At 52.6% G+C, this 20,734-nt stretch overlaps 2 protein-coding genes across 3 annotated transcripts in view; both read right to left on the bottom strand.

Moving 5' to 3' along the window:
* Nucleotides 1-2,364: 2,364 nt before the first annotated feature.
* On the bottom strand, nucleotides 2,365-13,544 carry LOC135286554 (leucine-rich repeat-containing protein 14-like). 2 transcript variants are annotated; one of them, XM_064399629.1, is made up of 4 exons: nucleotides 13,426-13,544; nucleotides 10,817-11,260; nucleotides 7,031-7,669; nucleotides 2,365-4,038 (listed from the first exon to the last, which is right to left on the bottom strand). In XM_064399629.1, the coding sequence occupies exons 2-4, from the start codon at nucleotides 11,188-11,190 to the stop codon at nucleotides 3,465-3,467; spliced, it is 1,587 nt and encodes a 528-aa protein (XP_064255699.1). In that variant the 5' UTR covers nucleotides 11,191-11,260; nucleotides 13,426-13,544; the 3' UTR covers nucleotides 2,365-3,464. The 2 variants fall into 2 exon arrangements, with proteins under 2 accessions (XP_064255699.1, XP_064255700.1); XM_064399630.1 differs by lacking the exon at nucleotides 13,426-13,544 and having other exon boundaries at nucleotides 10,817-13,046.
* An 844-nt stretch (nucleotides 13,545-14,388) lies between these two features.
* The window catches only part of ARHGAP39 (Rho GTPase activating protein 39), a 109,279-nt gene continuing 102,933 nt past the window's right edge, over nucleotides 14,389-20,734 (bottom strand). Inside the window, exon 11 of the mRNA XM_064399650.1 lies at nucleotides 14,389-20,076. Coding sequence (XP_064255720.1) covers nucleotides 19,882-20,076 — 195 coding nt within the window. The 3' untranslated portion in view covers nucleotides 14,389-19,881. The remainder of the gene's footprint in view (nucleotides 20,077-20,734) is intronic.

Raw genomic sequence — 20,734 nt, 5'->3', positions numbered from 1 at the left:
GGGAAGAGCTCCGGGATGAGGGAAAAAGGTGGAAAATGAGGCGGAAAAACTTCGGACTGAGGGAAAAAGTTGGAAAATGAGGCGGGAAAAGTTGGAAAATGAGGCGGGAAAAGTTGGAAAATGAGGCGGAAAAAAGTCTGAGGGAAAAAGTTGGAAAACGAGGCGGAAAAATCTCGGGCTGAGGGAAAAAGTTGGAAAATGAGGCGGAAAAATCTTGGGCTGAGGGAAAAAGTTGGAAAATGAGGCGGAAAAATGTCGGGCTGAGGGAAGAAGTTGGAAAATGAGGCAGAAAAATCTTGGGCTGAGGGAAAAAGTTGGAAAATGAGGCGGAAAAATGTCGGGCTGAGGGAAGAAGTTGGAAAATGAGGCGGAAAAATCTTGGGCTGAGGGAAAAAGTTGGAAAATGAGGCGGAAACATCTCCAGCTGAGGGAAAGATTTGGAAAATGAGGCGGAAAAATGTCGGGCTGAGGGAAGAAGGTGGAAAATGAGGCGGAAAATCTCGAGCTGAGGGAAAAAGTTGGAAAATGAGGTATAAAAATCTCGGGCTCAGGGAAAAAGTTGGAAATTGAGGCGTAAAAATCTCGGACTGAGGGAAAAAGTTGGAAAATGAGGCGGAAAAATGTCGGGCTGAGGGAAAAAGTTGGAAAATGAGGCAGAAAAATCTCCAGGATGAGGGAAAAAAGTTGGAAAATGAGGCAGAAAAATCTAGGGCTGAGGGAAAAAGTTGGAAAATGAGGCAGAAAAATCTCCAGGATGAGGGAAAAAGTTGGAAAATGAGGCGGAAAAATCTAGGGCTGAGGGAAGAAGTTGGAAATTGAGGCGGAAAAATGTCGGGCTGAGGGAAGAAGTTGGAAAATGAGGCGGAAAAATGTCGGGCTGAGGGAAAAAGTTGGAAAATGAGGCGGAAAAATGTCGGGCTGAGGGAAAAAGTTGGAAAACGAGGCGGAAAAATGTCGGGCTGAGGGAAAAAGTTGGAAAATGAGGCGGAAAAATCTCGGGCTGAGGGGAAAAGTTGGAAAACGAGGCGGAAAAATGTCGGGCTGAGGGAAGAAGTTGGAAAATGAGGCGGAAAAAATCTCGGGCTGAGGGAAAAAGTTGGAAAATGAGGCGGAAAAATGTCGGGCTGAGGGAAAAAGTTGGAAAATGAGGCGTAAAAATGTCGGGCTGAGGGAAAAAGTTGGAAAATGGGGTATAAAAATGTCGGGCTGAGGGAAAAAGTTGGAAAATGAGGCGGAAAAATGTCGGGCTGAGGCAAAAAATTGGAAAATGAGCCGGGGAAAACGTCGGACTGAGGGAAAAGGTTGGAAAATGAGGCAGAAAAATCTCGGGCTGAGGGAAAAAGCACCGGGATGAGGTAGAAAATTGCCCGGGATGGGGTGGAGAAATGGCGGGATGAGGGGGAACGTGGAAAATGGGGAGGGAAAGTGGAAAATGAGGGGGGAAAGTGGAAAATGAGGGGGGAAAATGGAAAATGAGGGGGGAAAAAACAAAATGAGGCGGGGAAATATTGGGATGGGGGTGAAAATAGCGGGATGAGGGGAAAACCACTGAGATATGGGGGAAAAGACAAAATTTAGGTGAAAAAGTGAAAAAAAATAAGGGGGGGAAAGCACCAGGCTGAGGGGAAAAGTATTGAAATGAGGTAAAAACCCACAAAAATGAGGTGGAAAAGCACCAAGAATTGGAAAAGCACTGGGATGAGGCAAAAAAATATGAAAATGGGATGGAAAATGCTGGGATGAGGGGAAAATTACTGGGATGTGGGGAAAAATAGAAACATTATGTAGAAATCTGAGGGGATAAGGCCCAAACCACCAAAATTAGGTGGAAAAATAACAAAATAAGGTGGGAAAAAAATGGAATAAGGCCCAAAATACTAAAATGAAGTTGAAAACCACCAGAATGAGGGGGAAAAAATATTGGGATAAGGTAAAAAAACCCCAAAATTTAGGTGCAAAAAATCAAAATAAGGGAGAAAAACATTGGGATGAGGGGGGAAATACAAAAATGAGTGGAAAAGCAGAAAAATGAGGCAGAAAACAGAGGAATGAGGTGGAAAACCACTGAGATAAGGGGGGGGAATACAAAAATGAGGCTGAAAACCGTCAGGATGAGGGGAAAAACACTGGGAAAAGGTGGAAAAATACAGGGAAAAAGTGGAAAAATGCTGGGATGGGGAAAAACCCGTCAACATGAGGCGGAAAAACACCGGTATAAAATGAAAAAAACCTGGGGTGAGGCGGAAAACCACCAAAAAAAGTGAAAAAACAGCAAAATAAGGTGGAAATGAAGGAAATAATGGAGGATCTATGGATGAGGAGAGATTCCTCAGGAAATCTCATCCGGGAATGACAGACTCGGGATATGGGATAGGATGAGTTTATTTCCAGCGGAATCAGAGCAGGATAACAAGACCCCAAATCCAACTTTTCCCTCCCCCAAATCCCTCGTTCCCGGCTTTCCCTCAATCCCTCCGGCAGCGCTGGAGGCCATCCCAGGAGTTTTCCATGGATTTCTCCAAGGTGAATCCATCCCACTGCGAGTTTTCCATGGATTTCTCCGTGAATCCATCCCAAGGTAAGTTTTCCATGCATTTTCTAATGCCAATCCACCCCACGGCGAGAGTTTTCCACGGATTTCTCCAACGCGTCGCTCCCACGGAAGACAATTCTTCATGGATTTTTCCAAGGGGTCAATCCTTCAGGAATATCCTGCTCCAAAGGTTTTTTTTCATCCATGGGATTCCTCCCAGGAATCTGCTCCTTTTTCCGCGGATCCGCAGGTCCCTGCCAAGATCCAGCTCCAGGACGCGCCACGGAATTTTGGGAATTTCCACTCCAGCACTATGGAATCATCTCCAGAGTCGTTGCTTTGCAAAATTCCCACTCTGGAATTCCATCTGTGCCTGGATTGGTTTCTTCCAACCCAATTTTTATTCCAGAGGCGACGCCGCCGTTCCCGACAGGATCGGTCGGACACGGGAGAAGCTTCCGGAAGCTTCCCACAGAATCCAACCCCGGAGCCTCCCGGAAATTGGCCATGCAAAGCCAATCCTGATGGAAAAACACCGGGATGGGCTGGAAAAATAATGAAATGGGAGGAAAAACACTGGGATGAGGCGGAAAAATAATGAAATGGAAGGAAAAATACCGGGATGAGGCGGAAAAATACCGGGATGAGGGGGAAAACTATTGGGATGATGGGAAAACTATCGGGATGGAGAGGAACAAACTCAAACGGTGGCAGAAATGCTATGAAATCAGGGAAAAAATTTGGGATGGGGAGGAAAAAAAGCGGGATGAGCTGGAAAAATACTGAGAACAGGTGGAAAAGCACCGAAATAAAAGGAAAAAAACCCACTGGAATGAGGCGGAAAAGCACCGGGATGAGGCAGAGAACGCCCGGATTTTGGGAAGGAGGTGGCGGCGCTTTTCCATGATGGACGCTCTGAGCTTTTCCCAAATCACAAGGAGAAGTAGTCCAGGGTTCCGTGGCCGTAGGGATTGTAAGTCCAGACGAGGTCGGTTCTCCCGGAATTCGCCAGCAGCTGGGAAATCTCCGCGGTGGCCGCCGCCAAACGTTCGCCATCCATGGGCTCCTCGTAAATCCGCCGGGATCCCGGCACTCGGCGCGGCGGCTCCGGCTTGTAGCAATCCACGGGGAAGGGATACACGACCAGGTGGAGGTCGGGCAGCTCCAAGGTTTTCTGGAGCAGATCCTTGAGCGCGGCCGTGGACAGGGAATTGCCGTAGAGTCCCAGGAAGCGCAGGCGGGAGCAGCGGCGCAGCGTGGGCAGCAGCGCGTCCAGGTGGGAGTCGGCCATGCGGCATTCCATGAGATCCAGGTGCAGCAGCGAGGCCGAGGTTTCCTCCAGGAGCAGCCGCAGCGGCTCCAGGAGGCCTTGGGAGAAGTCGTGGCCGCTCAGGTCCAACCTTTTGAGGGCCGGAGCGTGGAAGCTTTGGGAGAGGAAGGCGAGGTCGGCGGGAACGAGGGAGCAGAAGGCCAATTCCAAGCTTTCCAACGGAGCCTGGAGGTCGCTGGCGGGAGGGAAAAGGGAGAGGTGAGGCCCCAGGGAGGATTTGCTGGGATTCGTGGGGAATGAGAGCTGGGATGGCGTCCGTGGGATCGTGGGATTGTGGGATGGGTGAGGTTGGGAAAGGTCTGCAAGAAGAGCAAGTTCGAGCTCTGAAAATCCTGGGATTTTGGAGTTAAGGGGTGATGGAATCATGGAATTTCTCAGGTCAGGAAAGGTCTCCAAGAACATCAAGGTCAAGGCTTGAGAATCATGGAATTATGGGACCATGAGCTCATGGAATTGTGGAATCCAATAGTGGAATTATGGAATGGCTGAGGTTGGGAAAGGTCTCCAAGAACATCAATTTTGACCTCTGAAATCCTGGGATTTTGGAACAATGGGATCATGGAGTTACGGAATGGATGAGTTTGGGAAACTCATCCAAGAACATCAAGCTCAATGTTTGAGAATCATGGAATTACAGGACCGTGAGCTCATGGAATTGTGGAATGCAGTCATGAAATGAAAGAACGGCTGAGGTTGGGAAAGGTCTCCAAGAACATCACGTTTGACCTCTGAAAATTCTGGGATTTTGGAATTATGGGATCATGGAATTACTCATGTTGGGAAAGGTCTCCAAGAACATCAAGTTTGACAGTTGAGGATCATGGGATCATGAAATTGTGGAATTAAGCATCCATGAGATTATGGGGTCATGGAGTTGCGTGGTCATAGAATAACGGGATTATGGAATGGCTGAGGTTGGGGAAAATCTCCAGGACCATCAAGTTCAAGCTTTGAAAATCATGAAATTATGGAATGATGGGATCATGGAATGCTGGGATCCCAGAGCTCTGGGGTCCTGGAGAGACTCTTTGGGAGAGGAAGGCGAGGTCGGCGGGAACGAGGGAGCAGAAGGCCAATTCCAAGCTTTCCAACGGAGCCTGGAGGTCGCTGGCGGGAGGGAGAAGGGAGAGGTGAGGCCCCAGGGAGGATTTGTTGGGATTCGTGGGGAATGAGAGCTGGGATGGCGTCCATGGGATCGTGGGATTGTGGGATGGGTGAGGTTGGGAAAGATCTGCAAGAAGAGCAAGTTCAACCTCTGAAAATCCTGGGATTTTGGAGTTATGGGGTGATGGAGCCATGGAATTTCTCAGGTCAGGAAATGTCTCCAAAAACATCAAAGTCAAGGCTTGAGAATCATGGAATTACGGGATCATGGGCTCATGGAATTGTGGAATCCAATAGTGGAATTATGGAATGGCTGAGGTTGGGAAAGAGCTCCAAGAACATCAATTTTGACCTCTGGAATCCTGGGATTCTGGAACGATGGGATCATGGAGTTACGGAATGGATGAGTTTGGGAAAGGTCTCCAAGAACATCAAGTACAAGGATTGAGAATCACAGAATTGTGGGATGATGGAGCCATGGAATTGTGGAACGACTGACGTTGGGAAAGATCTCCAAGACATCAAGTTTGTCATCTGAAATCCTGGGATTTTGGAACAATGGCATCATGGAATTACAGAATGGCTGAGGTTGGGAAAGGTCTCCAAGTGCATCAAGTTCAGGGTTTGAGAATCATGGAATGATGGGATCATGGGGAATTGTGGAATGAAATAGGGGGGTTATGGAATTATGGAATGACTGAGGTTGGGAAAGAGCTCCAAGAACATCAAATAGTGACCCCTGAAAATCCTGGGATTTTGGAATTATGGGGTCATGGAATTAGGGAATAACTCAGGTCGGGAAAGGTCTCCAAGAACATTGACTTTGACACTTGAGGATCATGGGATCATGGAGATACGGAATTATGGATCCATGAGGTTATGGGGTGATGGCGTGGCGTGGCCATGGAATCACGGAATTACGGAATGACTTAGGTTGGGAAGGATCTCCAGGAACATCAAGTTGTACCTTTGAGAGTCATGGAATTATGGGGTCATGGAGCCAGGGAATTGTGGCATTGTGGAGTCATGGGGTCTTGGGATCATGGAGTTATGGAATTGTGGGATCATGGGATATTGGGATTCTGGGATCAGGGAGTCATGAAATTATGGGATCACCGAGTTATGAGGTCATGGAGCCGTTGAAGTAGGAAAAGACTTCAAGATCATCAAGTACAACCTTTGGGAATCCTGGAATCAAGGAATTATGGGATCATGGAGGTACAAAATCAGAGTTACGGAATCATGGAGTCATAGACTATTGGGATAAGGGGATCATAGGAATGTGGGATCGTTAAGGTTGGAAAAGATCTCCAAGACCATTGAGCCCAAACCTTGGGAATCATGGAACAAGGAATTATGGGATCATGAAATTATGGGATGATGGGATTGAGTTGTAGACTATTGGGACAACGGATTCATGGGATTATGGGAACAATGGAATAAAGAATTCCTGGAATCATTCAGGTTGGAAGAGATCCTCAAGACCATCGAACCCAACCTTCGGGAATCTTGAAATTCAGGAATTATGCGATCTTGAATTTATGGGATGATGGAATCATCGAATCGTAAGATATTGGGATGATGGGATTGTGGGAATGTTGGGATAGTGAAATCCTGGAATTATGGGATCACTGAGAGTTGGGAAACGCCTCCAAGATTGTCAAGTTCAGCTTTTGAGAATCCTGGGATCATGGAATGATGGGATCACGGAATCTCTGAGTCATGAACAATTGGGATAACAGAATCATGGGAACATGGGAATATTGGGATAATGAAATCATGGAATCAAGGGATCGTTAAGATTGAAGAAGACCTCCAAGACCATCGAGACCAACCTTTGGGAATCCTGGAACCAAGGAATTCTGGAATCCTGGAACGATGGGAAAATAGAATCACCGAGTCATGAGCTATTGGGATAACAGAATCATGGGACATCAGGATAATGAAATCCTGGAACCACGGGATCACTCAGGCTGGAAAAGACCCCCAAGACCCCCAACCCTTGGGAATCCCCGTGGGAGCGCGGGAATGGCGCACCAGGCCCCGCTCCGTGGAGAACTCACCAGAGGATCTGGCGCAGATTCCCGGAGAGCCGGGAGGATCCCAGGTTGAGCTCGCGGAGGCTGGGCAGCATTCCCAGCTGCCCGGCCAGGCACCGGATTCCGATGGCCGATTCCGGCGTCGGGCGCCGCACGTCCACGTTGCTGTACTGGAGCTTGAGGCTGCGCAGCTCCGGGAAGCGCGAGAGGTGCGGCAGGATCACCGAGAGCCCGGTCAATCCCAAATTCCGGAAGCGCAGATCCACCCTCCGCACGCAGGAGGGATCCAGAGTTTCCAGCAGGCTCACGATTCCGGCCAGGGAGAGCTTTTCCGCTTGGAACTCGCGGCACTTGAGGCGCAGCGGGCTGGCGGCTCCGGTCTGGAGCGCGTCGCGCAGGATCCCATAGGACGTTCCGTTGACGAACAGGTCGGCGTGGACGTCCACGCCCGGGGGCTGCGGGGCGGCCGCGGCCGTGGCGGCTCCGGAGCGGCCTTTGTGCCGCTTGGTTCCGCGCCTCTGGAATTCCCGTTGGTGCTTGGACACCTCCACGCAAGCCTTGGCCAAAGCCACTGTGCCGGACCAGACGCTCATCCCGTCCGGAGCGCGGCCGGCTGGATCGTCTGGAACTCCTGTCACGTCCAGCACGCGCAGGCGGCACCCGCTGGGAAAAATGGGAAGAAACCATCAAAAACAGGAGGAAACCATCAAAAACATGAAGAAACCATCAGAAACAGGAGGAAAACATTAAAAATGGGAGGAAATAATCAAAAATGAGAAGGAACCATCAAAAACGGAAAGAAATGGTCAAAAAAGGAAGGAAACCATTGGAAACAGGAAGGAACTATCAAAAACTGGAATGAAATCATCAGAAATGTGAAGGAACCATCAAAATCGGGTGGAAAACATGAAGAAACCATCAAAAACAGGAGGAAATAATCTAAAATGGGAAGTAACCATGAAAAATGGAGGAAACCATCAGAAAATATGAAGAAACCGTCAAAAATGGGAGGGAACTATCAAAAACAAGAGGACACCATAAAAATTGAGATGGAATCATCGGAATCAAGAAGGAACCATCAAAAACGGGAACCATCAAGAACAAGAAGAAGTCATCACAAATGGAAGGAAACCATCAAAAATAGGCAGAAACCTTCAAAAATGGAAAGGAACCATCAAAAATGGGCAGAAAACATCAAAATAGGGAAGGAACTGTCAAAAATGGTTCAAAATGGGAAGGAACCATCAAAACTAGAAAGAAACCATCAAAAACACATGAAACCATAAAAAAAGTGGTAGGAACCATCAAAAACAGGAAGGAATCATCAAAACAAAGAGGGAAGCATCAAAAACAGGAAGGAACCATCAACAGAGGAACCATGAAGAGCAAGAAAAAGCCATCAAAAATGGCGAGGAAGCATCAAAAATGGTAAGAAACCATCCAAAACGAGAAGGAACCGTCAAAAATGGGAACTATCAAATACATGAAGAAACCACCAAAACCAAGAAGAAATCATCAAGGAAGGAACCATCTAAAATGGCAAGAAAGCATCAAAAATGAGAAGGAACCATCAAAAACAGGAAGAAACCATCAAAAACGAGAAGGAACCATGAAAAACAAGAAGAAGCCATGAAATATGGGAGGAAACCATCAAAAATGCGAAGGAACCGTCAAGGAAGGAACCATCCAAACTGGCAAGAAACCATCAAAAACGAGACGGAACCATCAAAGACGGGAACCATCAAAAACAAGAAGAAACCATCAAAATCAGGAAGGAAACCATCAAAACCAAGAGGAAACCATGAAAAATGGGAGAAAACCATCAAAAATGGGAAGGAACCGTCAAGGAAGGAATCATCAAAATAGCAAGAAGCCATCAAAGATGAGAGCCATCAAAAACAAGAAGAAACCATCAAAATCAGGAAGGAAACCATCAAAAACAAGAAGAAACCGTCAAAAACTAGAAGGAGCCATGAAATACATGAGGAAACCATGAAAAAGCGGGAGGAAAGAAACCATCAAAAATGGGAAGAAACCGTCAAGGAAGGAACCATCAAAAACTAGAGGGAACCATGAAAATCAAGAAGTAACCATGAAATACAGAAGGAAACCATCAAAAACAGGATGGAACCATCAAGGAAAGAACCATCAAAACTGGCAAGAAACCATCAAAAACGAGACGGAACCGTCAAAGACGGGAACTATCAAATACAAGAAGAAACCATCAAAAACCAGGAGGAAACCATAAAAAACGGGAAGGAACCATCAAGAAAGGACCCACCTAAAGTATGAAGAATGGGAGGAACCATCAAAAACAAGAAGAAACCATGAAATATGGGAGGAAACCATCAAAAATGGGAAGGAACCGTCAGGGAAGGAACCATCAAAAACGAGAAGGAACCATCAAAGACACAAACCATCGAATACAAGAAGAAACCATCAAAACCAGGAAGGAAACCACCAAAACCAAGACAAAACCGTCAAAAACTAGAAGGAACCATGAAATACGGGAGGAAACCATCAAAAATGGGAAGGAACCGTCAAGGAAGGAACCATCAAAAAATGAGACGGAACCATCAAAGACAGAAACCATCAAATACAAGAAGAAACCATCAAAACCAGGAAGGAAACCGTCAAAAACAAGAAGAAACCATGAAAAATGGGAGGAAACCATCAAGAAAGCAACCACCTAAAGCATGAAGAATGGGAGGAACCATCAAAACCAAGAAGAAACCATGAAAAATGGGAGAAAACCATCAAAAATGGGAAGGAACCGTCAGGGAAGGAACCATCAAAACGAGAAGGAACTGTCAAACGACGGGAACCATCAAAAACTAGAAGGAACCATGAAATACGGGAGGAAACCATCAAAAATGGGAAGGAACCGTCAAGGAAGGAACCATCAAAAATGAGACGGAACCATCAAAGACAGAAACCATCGAATACAAGAAGAAACCATCAAAACCAGGAAGGAAACCATCAAAAACAAGAAGAAACCATGAAAAATGGGAGGAAACCATCAAAAATGGGAAGGAACCGTCAGGGAAGGAACCATCAAAAACGAGAAGGAACCATCAAAGACGGGAACCATCAAATACAAGAAGAAACCATCAAAACCAGGAAGGAAACCACCAAAACCAAGACGAAACCGTCAAAAACTAGAAGGAACCATCAAAAACTAGAAGGAACTATGAAATACGGGAGGAAACCATCAAAAATGGGAAGGAACCGTCAAGGAAGGAACCATCAAAACTGGCAAGAAACCATCAAGGAAGTCACCATCTACAATGGCAAGAAAGCATCAAAAATGAGAAGGAGCCATGAAAAATGGGAAGAAACCATCAAAAACTAGAAGAAATAATGAAAAACAAGAAGAAACCATGAAATACAGGAGAAAACCATCAAAAATGGGAAGGAACCGTCAACGAAGGAACCATCAAAAATGAGACGGAACCATCAAAGATGGGAACCATCAAATACAAGAAGAAACCATCAAAACCAGGAAGGAAACCACCAAAACCAAGACGGAACCATCAAAAACTAGAAGGAACCATCAAAAACTAGAAGGAACCATTAAATACGGGAGGAAACCATCAAAAATGGGAAAGGAACCGTCAACGAAGGAACCATCAAAAATGAGACGGAACCATCAAAGATGGGAACCATCAAAAACAAGAAGAAACCATCAAATACAAGAAGAAACCATCAAAACCAGGAAGGAAACCACCAAAACCAAGAGCAAACCACGAAAACGGATGGAGCAAACGACGAACGGCGGCGGCGACCCCACCGAGCTCCCCCAGAACCCACCTGGCGTCGTGTCCGGGCTCTTCCAGCTGCCGCCGGAGCTGCGCCACCACGGCCAGGATGACGGCCTGGACGCAGAGCTTGCAGGGATGGTCCCGCAGCAGCTCGCGGCGCCCCACGAGCCGCTGGAAGTTGAGCACCGGGAAAGGCCACGCGGCCACCAGATCGCGCAGGACCAGGGGTCGCCCGTCCAGGAACGCCGCTTGGAAGAGGATGGGGTAGAGGTGGGCGGGGAGCGCGGGCAGGACGGGCAGCGGGTGGTGGGCCACGATGCGGCGGGCGCAGAGGAAGAGGAGGGAATCCGAGTATCCGGGCGGGAGTTGGCGCTTTGGGACGCACGGCGGGATCTGGGTGGAGCGGCTGCGCGACGGAGCCATGGCGGCGGATCGGGGAAGGTTCCGGAATTCCGGGGGGGTTTTCCCGTCGGCGCCGCCGCCCGTGGGGAAGCTGTGGGAGAAATGGGGTGGGGGATGGGATGGGGAGTTCCTAAAAATGGGGGCTTGGAGTGAGGCGCACCCAGGGATCCCCCAAATCTGTCCAGGGACCCCAAAACCAGTATGGGGGCACCAAAACCAGTTTGGGGACCCCAAACCCAACCCAGGGACTCCTAAACCAGTCCAGGGACCCCAAACCCAGCCCAGAGACCCCAAAACCAGTCCAGGGACACCCAAACCAGTTTGGGGACCCCTAAACCGGTCCAGGGACCCCAAACCCAGCCCAGAGACCCTAAAACCAGTTTAAGGATTCCCAAACCAGTCCAGAGATCCCCCAAACCTGTCCAGGGACCCCAAAACTGGTTTGGGGGCACCAAAAGCAGTTCAGGGATCCCCAAACCCAACCCAGAGACCCCAAAACCAGTCCAGGAATCCCTGCACCAGTCCAGGGACCCCAAAACCACTTTGGGGACCCCACAAACCAGTCCAGGGACCCCAAAACCACTTTGGGGATCCCAAAACCAGTCCAGAAACCCCTAAATCACTCCAGGGACCCCAAAACCAGTTTGGGGGTTTCTAAACTAGTTTGGGGGCCCAAACCCAGCCCAGAGACCCCAAAACCAGTTCAGGGATTTTCAACCCAGTCCAGGGACCCCAAACGGGTCCAGGGATCCCCAAACCAGTCCAGAAATCCCATAATCACTCCAGGGACCCCAAAACCACTTTGGAGACCCCACAACCAGTCCAGGGACCCCAAACCCAGCCCAGTACCCCCTGACCCAATCCAGGGACCCCAAAACCACTTTGGAGACCCCACAACCAGTCCAGGGACCCCAAACCCAGCCCAGAGACCCCAAAACCAGTTCAGGCATTCCCAAACCAGTCCAGGGATCCCCCAAATCTGTCCAGGGACCCAAAAACCAGTTTGGGGGTTTCTAAACCAGTTTGGGGGCCCCAAAACCAGTCCAGGGACCCCAAACCAGTCCAAAGATCCCCCAAACCAATCCAGGACTCCCTGAACCAGTCCAGGGACCCTGAAACCAGTCCAGGGACCCTAAACCAGTTCAGGGACACCCAAAGTGCTCCAGAGATCCCCTAAACTAGTCCAGGGACCCCAAAACCACTATGGGGACCCCAAAACCAGTCCAGGACCCCAAAACCAGTCCAGAGACCCCCAAACCAGTTTGAGGACCCCTAAACCAGTCCAGAAACCCCAATATCACTCTGAGGATTCTCAAACCCAGCCCAGGGACCCCTAAACCAGTCTGAAGGTTTCTAAACCAGTTTGGGGACCCCAAACCCAGTCCAGGGACCCCAAACCCAGCCCAGAGACCCCAGAATCAGCTCAAAGACCCCAAAACCAGTTTAAGGACTCCCAAACCAGTCCAGAGAGCCCCAAACCAGTTTGGAGATTTCTAAACCAGTCCAGAAACCCCAAAATCAATCCAGGGATCCCCCAAATCTGACCAGGGACCCCAAAACCACTTTGGGGACCCCTAAGCCAGACCAGGGACCCCAAAACCAGTTCAGGCATTCCCAAACCAGTCCAGGGACTCCTAAACCAGTCCAGAGACCCCGAAACCAGTCCAGGGACCCCAAACCAGTCCAGGACCCCCTGAACTAGTCCAGCGACCCCAAACCCAGCCCAGAGACCCCAAAACTAGTTCAGGGATTTTCAAACCAGTCCAGGGACCCCAAACCCAGTCCAGGGACCCCAAAACCAGTCCAGGACCCTTTAAACCAGTCCAGGGACCCCCAAAACAGTCCCCAGCACCCCCCAAACGAGCCCCGGGACCCCCAAACCTTTCACGGACTCCCCAAATCCCCCTGACCGAGCCCAGGGACCCCTCCCCGCCCACCCCAGGGATCCCCTAAAACCAGAGCGAGGAACCCCAAAACCCAACCCCCCCCCTCCTCAGGGCCCCCCCAGCCCCCCAAAAATCCCCTCAAGGACCCCCCTGGACCCCCCAAATCCAGCCCGTCCCACCCACAGGGTCCCTCCCCTCCTTCCCGATCCAGCTCGGGACCCCTCCCCAACCCCCCCAGGCCCCCCCAAGCAGCGCCCCCAGACCCCCTGAGCTCCCACGGGGTCCCCCCAATGTCCTGAGCCCCCTCAGGGACCCCCCGAACCCCCAAACCCGCCCCGGCGCCCCCCCCAACATGGCGCCCCCCACTCACCGCCTGCCCGCAGCCCCCGCCCGCCCCTGCCCGTACGGAAGCTCCACCTCCGGGTCTGCGCGCTGCGTCAGCCAATGAGCGAGCGAGACCCGCCCTAAGGGCGGGGCCTCGCGATGTTATTGGCTTTTCCAGCTGTCTGTCAAAGCTCATCAGAACTTCTCATTGGTTGTGCTTGTGTGGGCGGGCTCTTTGCCGTGCTCTGATGCTCATTGGTTCGCTTCGCTGTCGATCACGAATTTCTGCATTCCTATTGGCTGGCGCGCTGTCGGAGCGGGAGGTTCGCTCTGAGGCGGCCCCGGGTTCCCCCCCGCGCTCCGTTCGATTCCCGGTCCCGGTCCCGGTCCCGGTCCCGGTCCCGATCCCGGTTCCAATCCCGGTTCCGGTCCCGATCCCGCGGCCACAGAGCGGCACCGGGAGCTGAGGGCGCTGCCCAAGCGCTGGGAAGCGGAATTCCTGCGGGCAAACCCAGCGCGCTCCTCCTGAGGGCCCGCGGCGGGAATTCGTGAGGGGAGAATTCCTGAGGGGAGCCCCGGGAATTGACGGGGATCGGTTTGGGGGTCCCTGCCGTGGTTTTGGGGGTCCCGCGGAAATCTCTGGGGTGGTTTTGGGGCGCCGGGGAGGGGGAGGCTCCTGGGCGTTTTTGGGGTCCCCTGTGGGGTTTTAGGGCGCCTTTTTGGGCCTTTCCCCCATAGATTCCCCTATAAAAAGCCCCGCTGGTCCAGGGCATAAAAACATTCGCGGCTTCTCTGTCGCGACAGCGGCGACCGGAAGTACGGACATGGGGGACCGGAATGCGGGGAGCACCTTGAGGTTGGTGCGGCAGTAAAAAGGTTCCGGGCGGGAACGGGCAGCGGGGGAACCGGAGGGACGCGGCCCTGGGGACACTTGGGGACACTTGGGGACAGCCGGAATCCCAAATTGTCGCCTCCCATCCCAAATTCCCGCTCCAAAGGCACCAGGAACCAGCAGCGCTTTCCATACGGAGCTTTATTCACACGCGGTGGGGCGGGGGGGGGGGAGCCGGAGCCCCCTCCCCCCTAAATACAGAATTTGGGGGCCCCTTTTTTGGGAGGGACCCCAAAATTTAACCTCCCCTTTTTTTTTTGGGGGGGGGGAGGGGAAGGGGAGGAAAATTCCCGAAGGAATTCCCGAGGGAATTCCCGGGACCGGGGGAATCCCGGGAAAACCGCGGGGAGGGAGCGAGGGCCGGGTCCGTCCCCTTTAAATTTTTTAAAATTATTATTTTTTCCATATTTTTTTTAATAATAATAATAATAAATAAAAAATAAAAATAAATCCCCCCCCCAAAAAAAAACCGGCCGGAGAAAAAAAAAAGGGCGGGAAATGATTGAAAAATTAATGAATGAGCCCCAGGGATTAATTAAGAATGAATTAGTTAAAACTTAACGAAGAAAAGGGGGGGTCCCCTGGCAGTGAGCAGAGCTGGGAGGTAGCGCTGGGTTGTCCCCAACACCCCCAGTTTGGGGACCCCCCCCCCGCACCCCGATTTGGGGACCCCCACCCGAATTTGGGGACCCCCCAGTTTGGGACCCCCCATTTTGGGGACCGTCCCCATTTTGGGGACCCACCCATGGGACTCCTTATTTTGGGACCCCACCATTTTGGGGACCTTCTTCACTTTGGGGACCCCCCCAGGCCGTGGGGAGCCATTTTGGGACCCCCCATTTTGGGGACTGTCCCCATTTTGGGGACCCCCTCCATTTTGGGACCCCCCATTTTGGGGATTCCCCATTTTGGGGACCGTCCCCATTTTGGGGACCCCCCCATTTTGGGGACTGTCCCCATTTTGGGGATCCCCTCCAAGGGACCCCCCATTTTGGGGACCCCCTCATTTTGGGGACCTTCTCCACCTTGGTGACCCCATTTTGATTGTCTCCTACCCATGGGACCCCCCCATTTTGGGGACCTTCTTCACTTTGAGGACCATCCCCACCTTGGTGACCCCCCCATTTTGGTGACCACCCCCATTTTGGGGACCCCTCATTTGGGGAACCTCCCACCTTTGTGACCCCCCCATTTTGGGGACCTTCAAAGGGACCCCCCATTTTGGGGACCTTCTCCACATTGGGACCCCCCCATTTTTGGCCATTTTGGGGACACCCTCCATGGGACCCCTCATTTTGGAGATTGTCCCCATTTTGGGGACATCACCCATGGGACCCCTCCCACTATGGGACCCCCCATTTTGGGCACCCCCTCCATGGGACCCCCCCCATTTTGGGGATCTTCTCCAATTTGGGGACCCTTCAAGCTTTGGTGACCACCCCCATTTTGGGGACCCCCTCCATGGGACCCCTCATTTTGGGGACTGTCCCCATTTTGGGGACATCACCCATGGGACCTCCCTATGGGAAGCCCCCCATTTTGGGGACTGTCCCCACCTTGGTGACCCCCCCATTTTGAGGACCTCCCCTCCATGGACCCCCCGCCATTTTGGGGACCCCCTCCCTGCCTTGGGGACCATCTCAGGATCTTGGGGACCCCCCCATTGTGGGGACCTCTCCATTTTGGGGGACCTGGTGGACATTGGGGGTCACCAAGGTGGGACCTGGAGGAGATTTGGGGTCACCAAGGTGGGACCTGGAGGAGATTTGGGGTCACCAAGGTCAAACCTGGAGATTTGGGGTCACCAAGGAGGTTCTGCTGGAAGTTGGGGGTCACCAAGGTGGGACCTGGAGCAGATTTTGGGTCATCAAGGCAGAAACTGGAGGAGATTTGTGGTCACCAAGGTGGAACCTGCTGGAGATTGGGGGTCCACCCCAAGGTGGAACCTGGAGAAGATTTGGGGTCACCGAGGTCAAACCTGGAGGAGCTAAGGTCAAACCTGGAGAAGGTTTGGGGTCACCATGGTGGGACCTGGAGATTTGGGGTCACCAGGGTAGGACCTGCTGGACATTTGGGTCACCAAGGTGGGACCTGGAGAAGATCTGGGGTCACCAAGGTGGAACCTGCTGGAGGTTGGGGGTCACCAAGGTGGAAGCTGGAGAAGATTTAGGGTCACCATGGTCAAACCTGGAGGAGATCTGGGGTCGCCAAGGTGGGACCTGGAGGAGACTGGGGAGTCCATCAGGGTGGGATGTGGAGAACCTGGAGGAGATTCGGGAGCACCAAGGTGGGACCTGCTGGACATTGGGGGTCACCAAGGTGAGACCTTGAGGAGATTTGGGGTCACCAAAGTGGGACCTGGAGATTTGGGGTCACTAAGGTGGGACTTGGAAGAGGTGGGGTCACCAAGGTGGGACCTGGAGAAGATTTGGGGTCACCGAGGTGGAAACTGGAGGACATTTGGGGTCACCATGGTGGGACCTGGAGAAGATTTGGGGTCACCAAGGTGGAACCTGCTGGAAGTTGGGGGTCACCAAGGTCAAACCTGGAGGAGATTTGGGGTCACCAAGGTGGGACCTGGAAGAGGTGGGGGCACCAAGGTGGGACCTGGAGATTTGGGGTCACCAAGGTGGAACCCGGAGGAGATTTGGGGTCACCAAAGTGGGACCTGGAGGAGATTTGGGGTCACCAAGGTGGGACCTGGTGGAGACTGGGGCGTCCATCGGGGTGGGATGTGGAGAACCTGGAGGAGATTCGGGAGCACCAAGGTGGGACCTGGAAGTGGTGGGGTCACCAAGGAGATCCTGCTGGAAGCTGGGGGTCACCAAGGTGGGACCTGGAGGAGATTTGGGGTCACCAAGTGGGATCTGGAGGACCTGGAAGAGGTTGGGGCACCAAGGTGGGTCCTGGAAGACCTGGTGGAAGTTGGGGGGTGCTCAGGTGGACCTGGAGCAGATGATGGTGTCCTGGAGAAGATGGGGGCACCAAGGTTGGTCCTGAAGGAGATTGAGTGCACCCAAGCGTGACCTGGAGGAGATTTGGGGTCACCAAGATGGGTCCTGGAAGTGACGGGAGCACCAAGGTGGGACCTGGAGAAGATTTGGGGTCACCGAGGTGAAACCTGGAAGAGGTGGAGGCACCAAGGTTGGTTGGGGTCACCAGGATGGGACCTGATGGAGATGTGGGGGGACCAGGAGGACCCGGAGGGATTTGGGGGGTGCTCAGGTGGGATCTGGAGCAGATGGTGGTGCCCAGGTGGGTTGGGCAGGACCAGGTGGAGATCTGGGGGCACCAGGGTTGGACCTGGAGGAGATGGGGGCCACCAAGGTGGGTTCAGGAGGAGATCAGGGACACCAGGATCGGTCCTGGAGGACACTGGGGACACCAGGATGGGTCCAGCAGGAGGAGATGGACACCAAGGTGAGACCTGGAGGGCCTGGAGAAGATGAACACCAAGATGGGTCCAGGAGAACCAGGAGGAGATGACGGACCCCAAAATGGCTCCAGGACTTGAGGGAGGACCCCAATATGGCCGCAGGAGGACCGGGAGGAGATGATGAACCCCAAAATGGCTCCAGGAGTTGATGGTGGACCCCAGGATGGGTTCAGAAGGACCAGGAGGAGATGCTGGACCCCAAGATAGGTCCTGTAGGACCAGTAGGAGATGATGGACCCCATGATGGGCTCAGGAGGGCCAGGAGGAGATGATGAACCCCAAGATGGCTCCAGGAGTTGATGGTGGACCCCAAAATGGCCCCAGGAGGACCAGGAGGAGATGATGAACCCCAAGATGGCTCCAGGAGTTGATGGTGGACCCCAAAATGGCCCCAGGAGGACCAGGAGGAGATGATGGACCCTGTGATGGGCTCAGGAGGGCCAGGAGGAGATGATGGACCCCAAGATGGCTCCAGGAGTTGATGGTGGACCCCAAAATGGCCCCAGGAGGACCAGGAGGAGATGATGAACTCCAAGATCCAGGAGTTGATGATGGACCCCGTGATGGGCTCAGGAGGGCCAGGAGGAGATGCTGGACCCCAAGATGGCTCCTGTAGGACCAGTAGGAGATGATGGACCCTGTGATGGGCTCAGGAGGGCCAGGAGGAGATGATGGACCCCAAGATGGCTCCAGGAGTTGGATGGACACCAAGATGGGCCCAGAAGAACCAGGAGCAGGTGGGAGGTCCTGGGACAGGTCCAACAGACCCGGTGGGGTTCCAGGACAGGTCCTGGTGGTGCCAACGTGTGTGGGACAGGATGGACATGGTGACATGTGGGGACATCCAGCCCACCCAACTTCTCCAGGCTGGACAATCGGCCACCACAACCCCCCCAGGGCCACCACTCTCATGGGGACCTCCCAGGTCCTTGTCATTGTAGTCCCCGGTGTCCAGATGACCTTCTCCCACCTCCCCAACCCCGTGGAGACCCCACAGAGCCAGGATGTTCCTCGTGACTCCCCCAGCGAAGAACCAGGCAGTGACACAGCCAGAAGGTCGGGATGGACCTCAAGGACTTCTCCTTGTCCGGGCGGGAAAGGACGGAGACAATCCCTGGATGCCCTCCATCCATGAGGTCCAGCTAGAGATGGAGATCACCACGTGGTGAGGTTGGAGAACCTCACGGAACTCCTGGTTCTTGGTGGAGATGGAGCTCACCACGTGGTGAAGTTGGAGAACCTCACAGACCTGGTTCTTGGTGAAGATGGAGCTCCCCACATGGTGAAGAACCTCACAGACCTCCCGGTTCTTGGCGGAGATGGAGCTCACCACGTGATGGAGAACCACATGGATCTCCTGTTTCTTGGTGGAGATGGAGCTCCCCACATGGTGAAGAACCTCACAGACCTGTTCTTGGTGATGATGGAACTCACCACGTGGTGGAATTTGGAGAACCTCACAGATCTCCCGGTTCTTGGTGGAGATGGAGCTCACCACGTGGTGAAGAACCTCACAGACCTCCAGGTTCCTGGTGATGATGGAGCTCACCACGTGGTGAGATTGGAGAACCTCACGGACCTCTTGGTTCTTGGCAGAGATGGAGCTCACCACGTGGTGGAGAACCTCACAGACCTCTCGGTTCTTGGTGATGATGGAGCTTCCCGCATGGTGAAGAACTTCACAGACCTCCTGGTTCTTGGAGATGGAGCTCACCACGTGGTGGGGAACCACATGGAACTCCTGGTTCTAGGTGGAGATGGAGCTCACCACGTGATGAATTTGGAGAACCTCACAGACCTCCCGGTTCTTGATGGAGATGGAGCTCACCACGTGGTGGAGAACCGCATGGAACTCCTGGTTCTAGGTGGAGATGCAACTCACCACATGATGAATTTGGAGAACCTCACAGACCTCCCGGTTCTTGGAGATGGAGCTCACCACGTGGTGGAGAACCTCACAGACCTGTTCTTGGTGATGATGGAACTCGCCACATGGTGAATTTGGAGAACCTCACAGACCTCCCGGTTCTTGGTGGACATGGTGCTCACCACGTGGTGGAGAACCTCACGGATCTCCTGTTTCTTGGTGGAGATAGGTGCCACCACCTGGGGACTTTGACCCTCGGAGGGGACAGGGGGCCGGTGGCGGGGTGGGGACGGCGCGGTGGCAGCCGCTATAGGACGCCCTCCATGAAGCTGGTGTCCAGGTGCTGGATGAGGACACGGATGAAGGACATCTCCTTGCGCGTGTTCTCGAAGATGATCCGCGGGTCGTCCGATTGGCAGCGCAGGCAGTTGGGGGCCATCACCATGGCCAGGTTATTGACGTCCATCTTGGTGACGGCCACGTTGGCCGGCTGCACGAAGACCTGGAGGTGGTGGGAGGAGAAAAGGTGGAGGTCAAAAGGGGTTGGTGGGAGAGGGGTGGAAGGACCATGTGGATTTGGTTCTTCACCACGTGGTGACCTTGGAGAACCCAAAACCACCTCAGGAGAAGGAACCAGGAGAATAAACCAGGAGCATGAACTCATGGGGTAGGAGGAGGAAGATGGAGAGGATGGGACTGGTGGGAGATGGGTGGAAGTACCACATGGACATCCTGGTTCTTGGGGAAAATGGGGGTCACCACGTGGTGACCTTGGAGAACCCAAAACCACCTCAGGAGAAGGAACCAGGAGGGTCTCCAGGAGCATGAACTCATGAGTGGTAGAAGGGAGATGGAAGTGATGGGCTTGGTGGAACTCTTGGTTCTTCTCATGGTGCTCTTGGAGAAGCCAAAACCATCTCAGGAGAAGGAACCAAGAGGGTCAATGAGGAGCATGAACTCATGGGGTGGGAGGAGGAAAATGGAGGTGATGGGATTGGTGGAACTCCTGGTTCTTCTCATGGTGACCTTGGAGAACCCAAAACCACCTCAGGAGAAGGAACCAGGAGCATGAACTCATGAGTGGTAGAAGGGAGATGGAAGTGATAGGATTGGTGGAACTCCTGGTTCTTCTCATGGTGCTCTTGGAGAAGCCAAAACCA

The sequence above is a fragment of the Passer domesticus genome, chromosome 1 (genome assembly GCF_036417665.1).
Source record: "Passer domesticus isolate bPasDom1 chromosome 1, bPasDom1.hap1, whole genome shotgun sequence".
NCBI lineage: Eukaryota > Metazoa > Chordata > Aves > Passeriformes > Passeridae > Passer > Passer domesticus.
This window is presented reverse-complemented; position numbering and strand designations above follow the sequence as displayed.

Coding starts and splice junctions, on each gene's coding strand:
- LOC135286554 (XM_064399629.1), bottom strand. CDS start 11,190: ATGGCTCCGTCGCGCAGCCGCTCCACCCAGATCCCGCCGTGCGTCCCA. Junction 7,670..10,816: donor GAGCCCGGACACGACGCCAG/GTGGGTTCTGGG, acceptor CATTTTTCCCAG/CGGGTGCCGCCTGCGCGTGC. Junction 4,039..7,030: donor AATCTGCGCCAGATCCTCTG/GTGAGTTCTCCA, acceptor CCCTCCCGCCAG/CGACCTCCAGGCTCCGTTGG.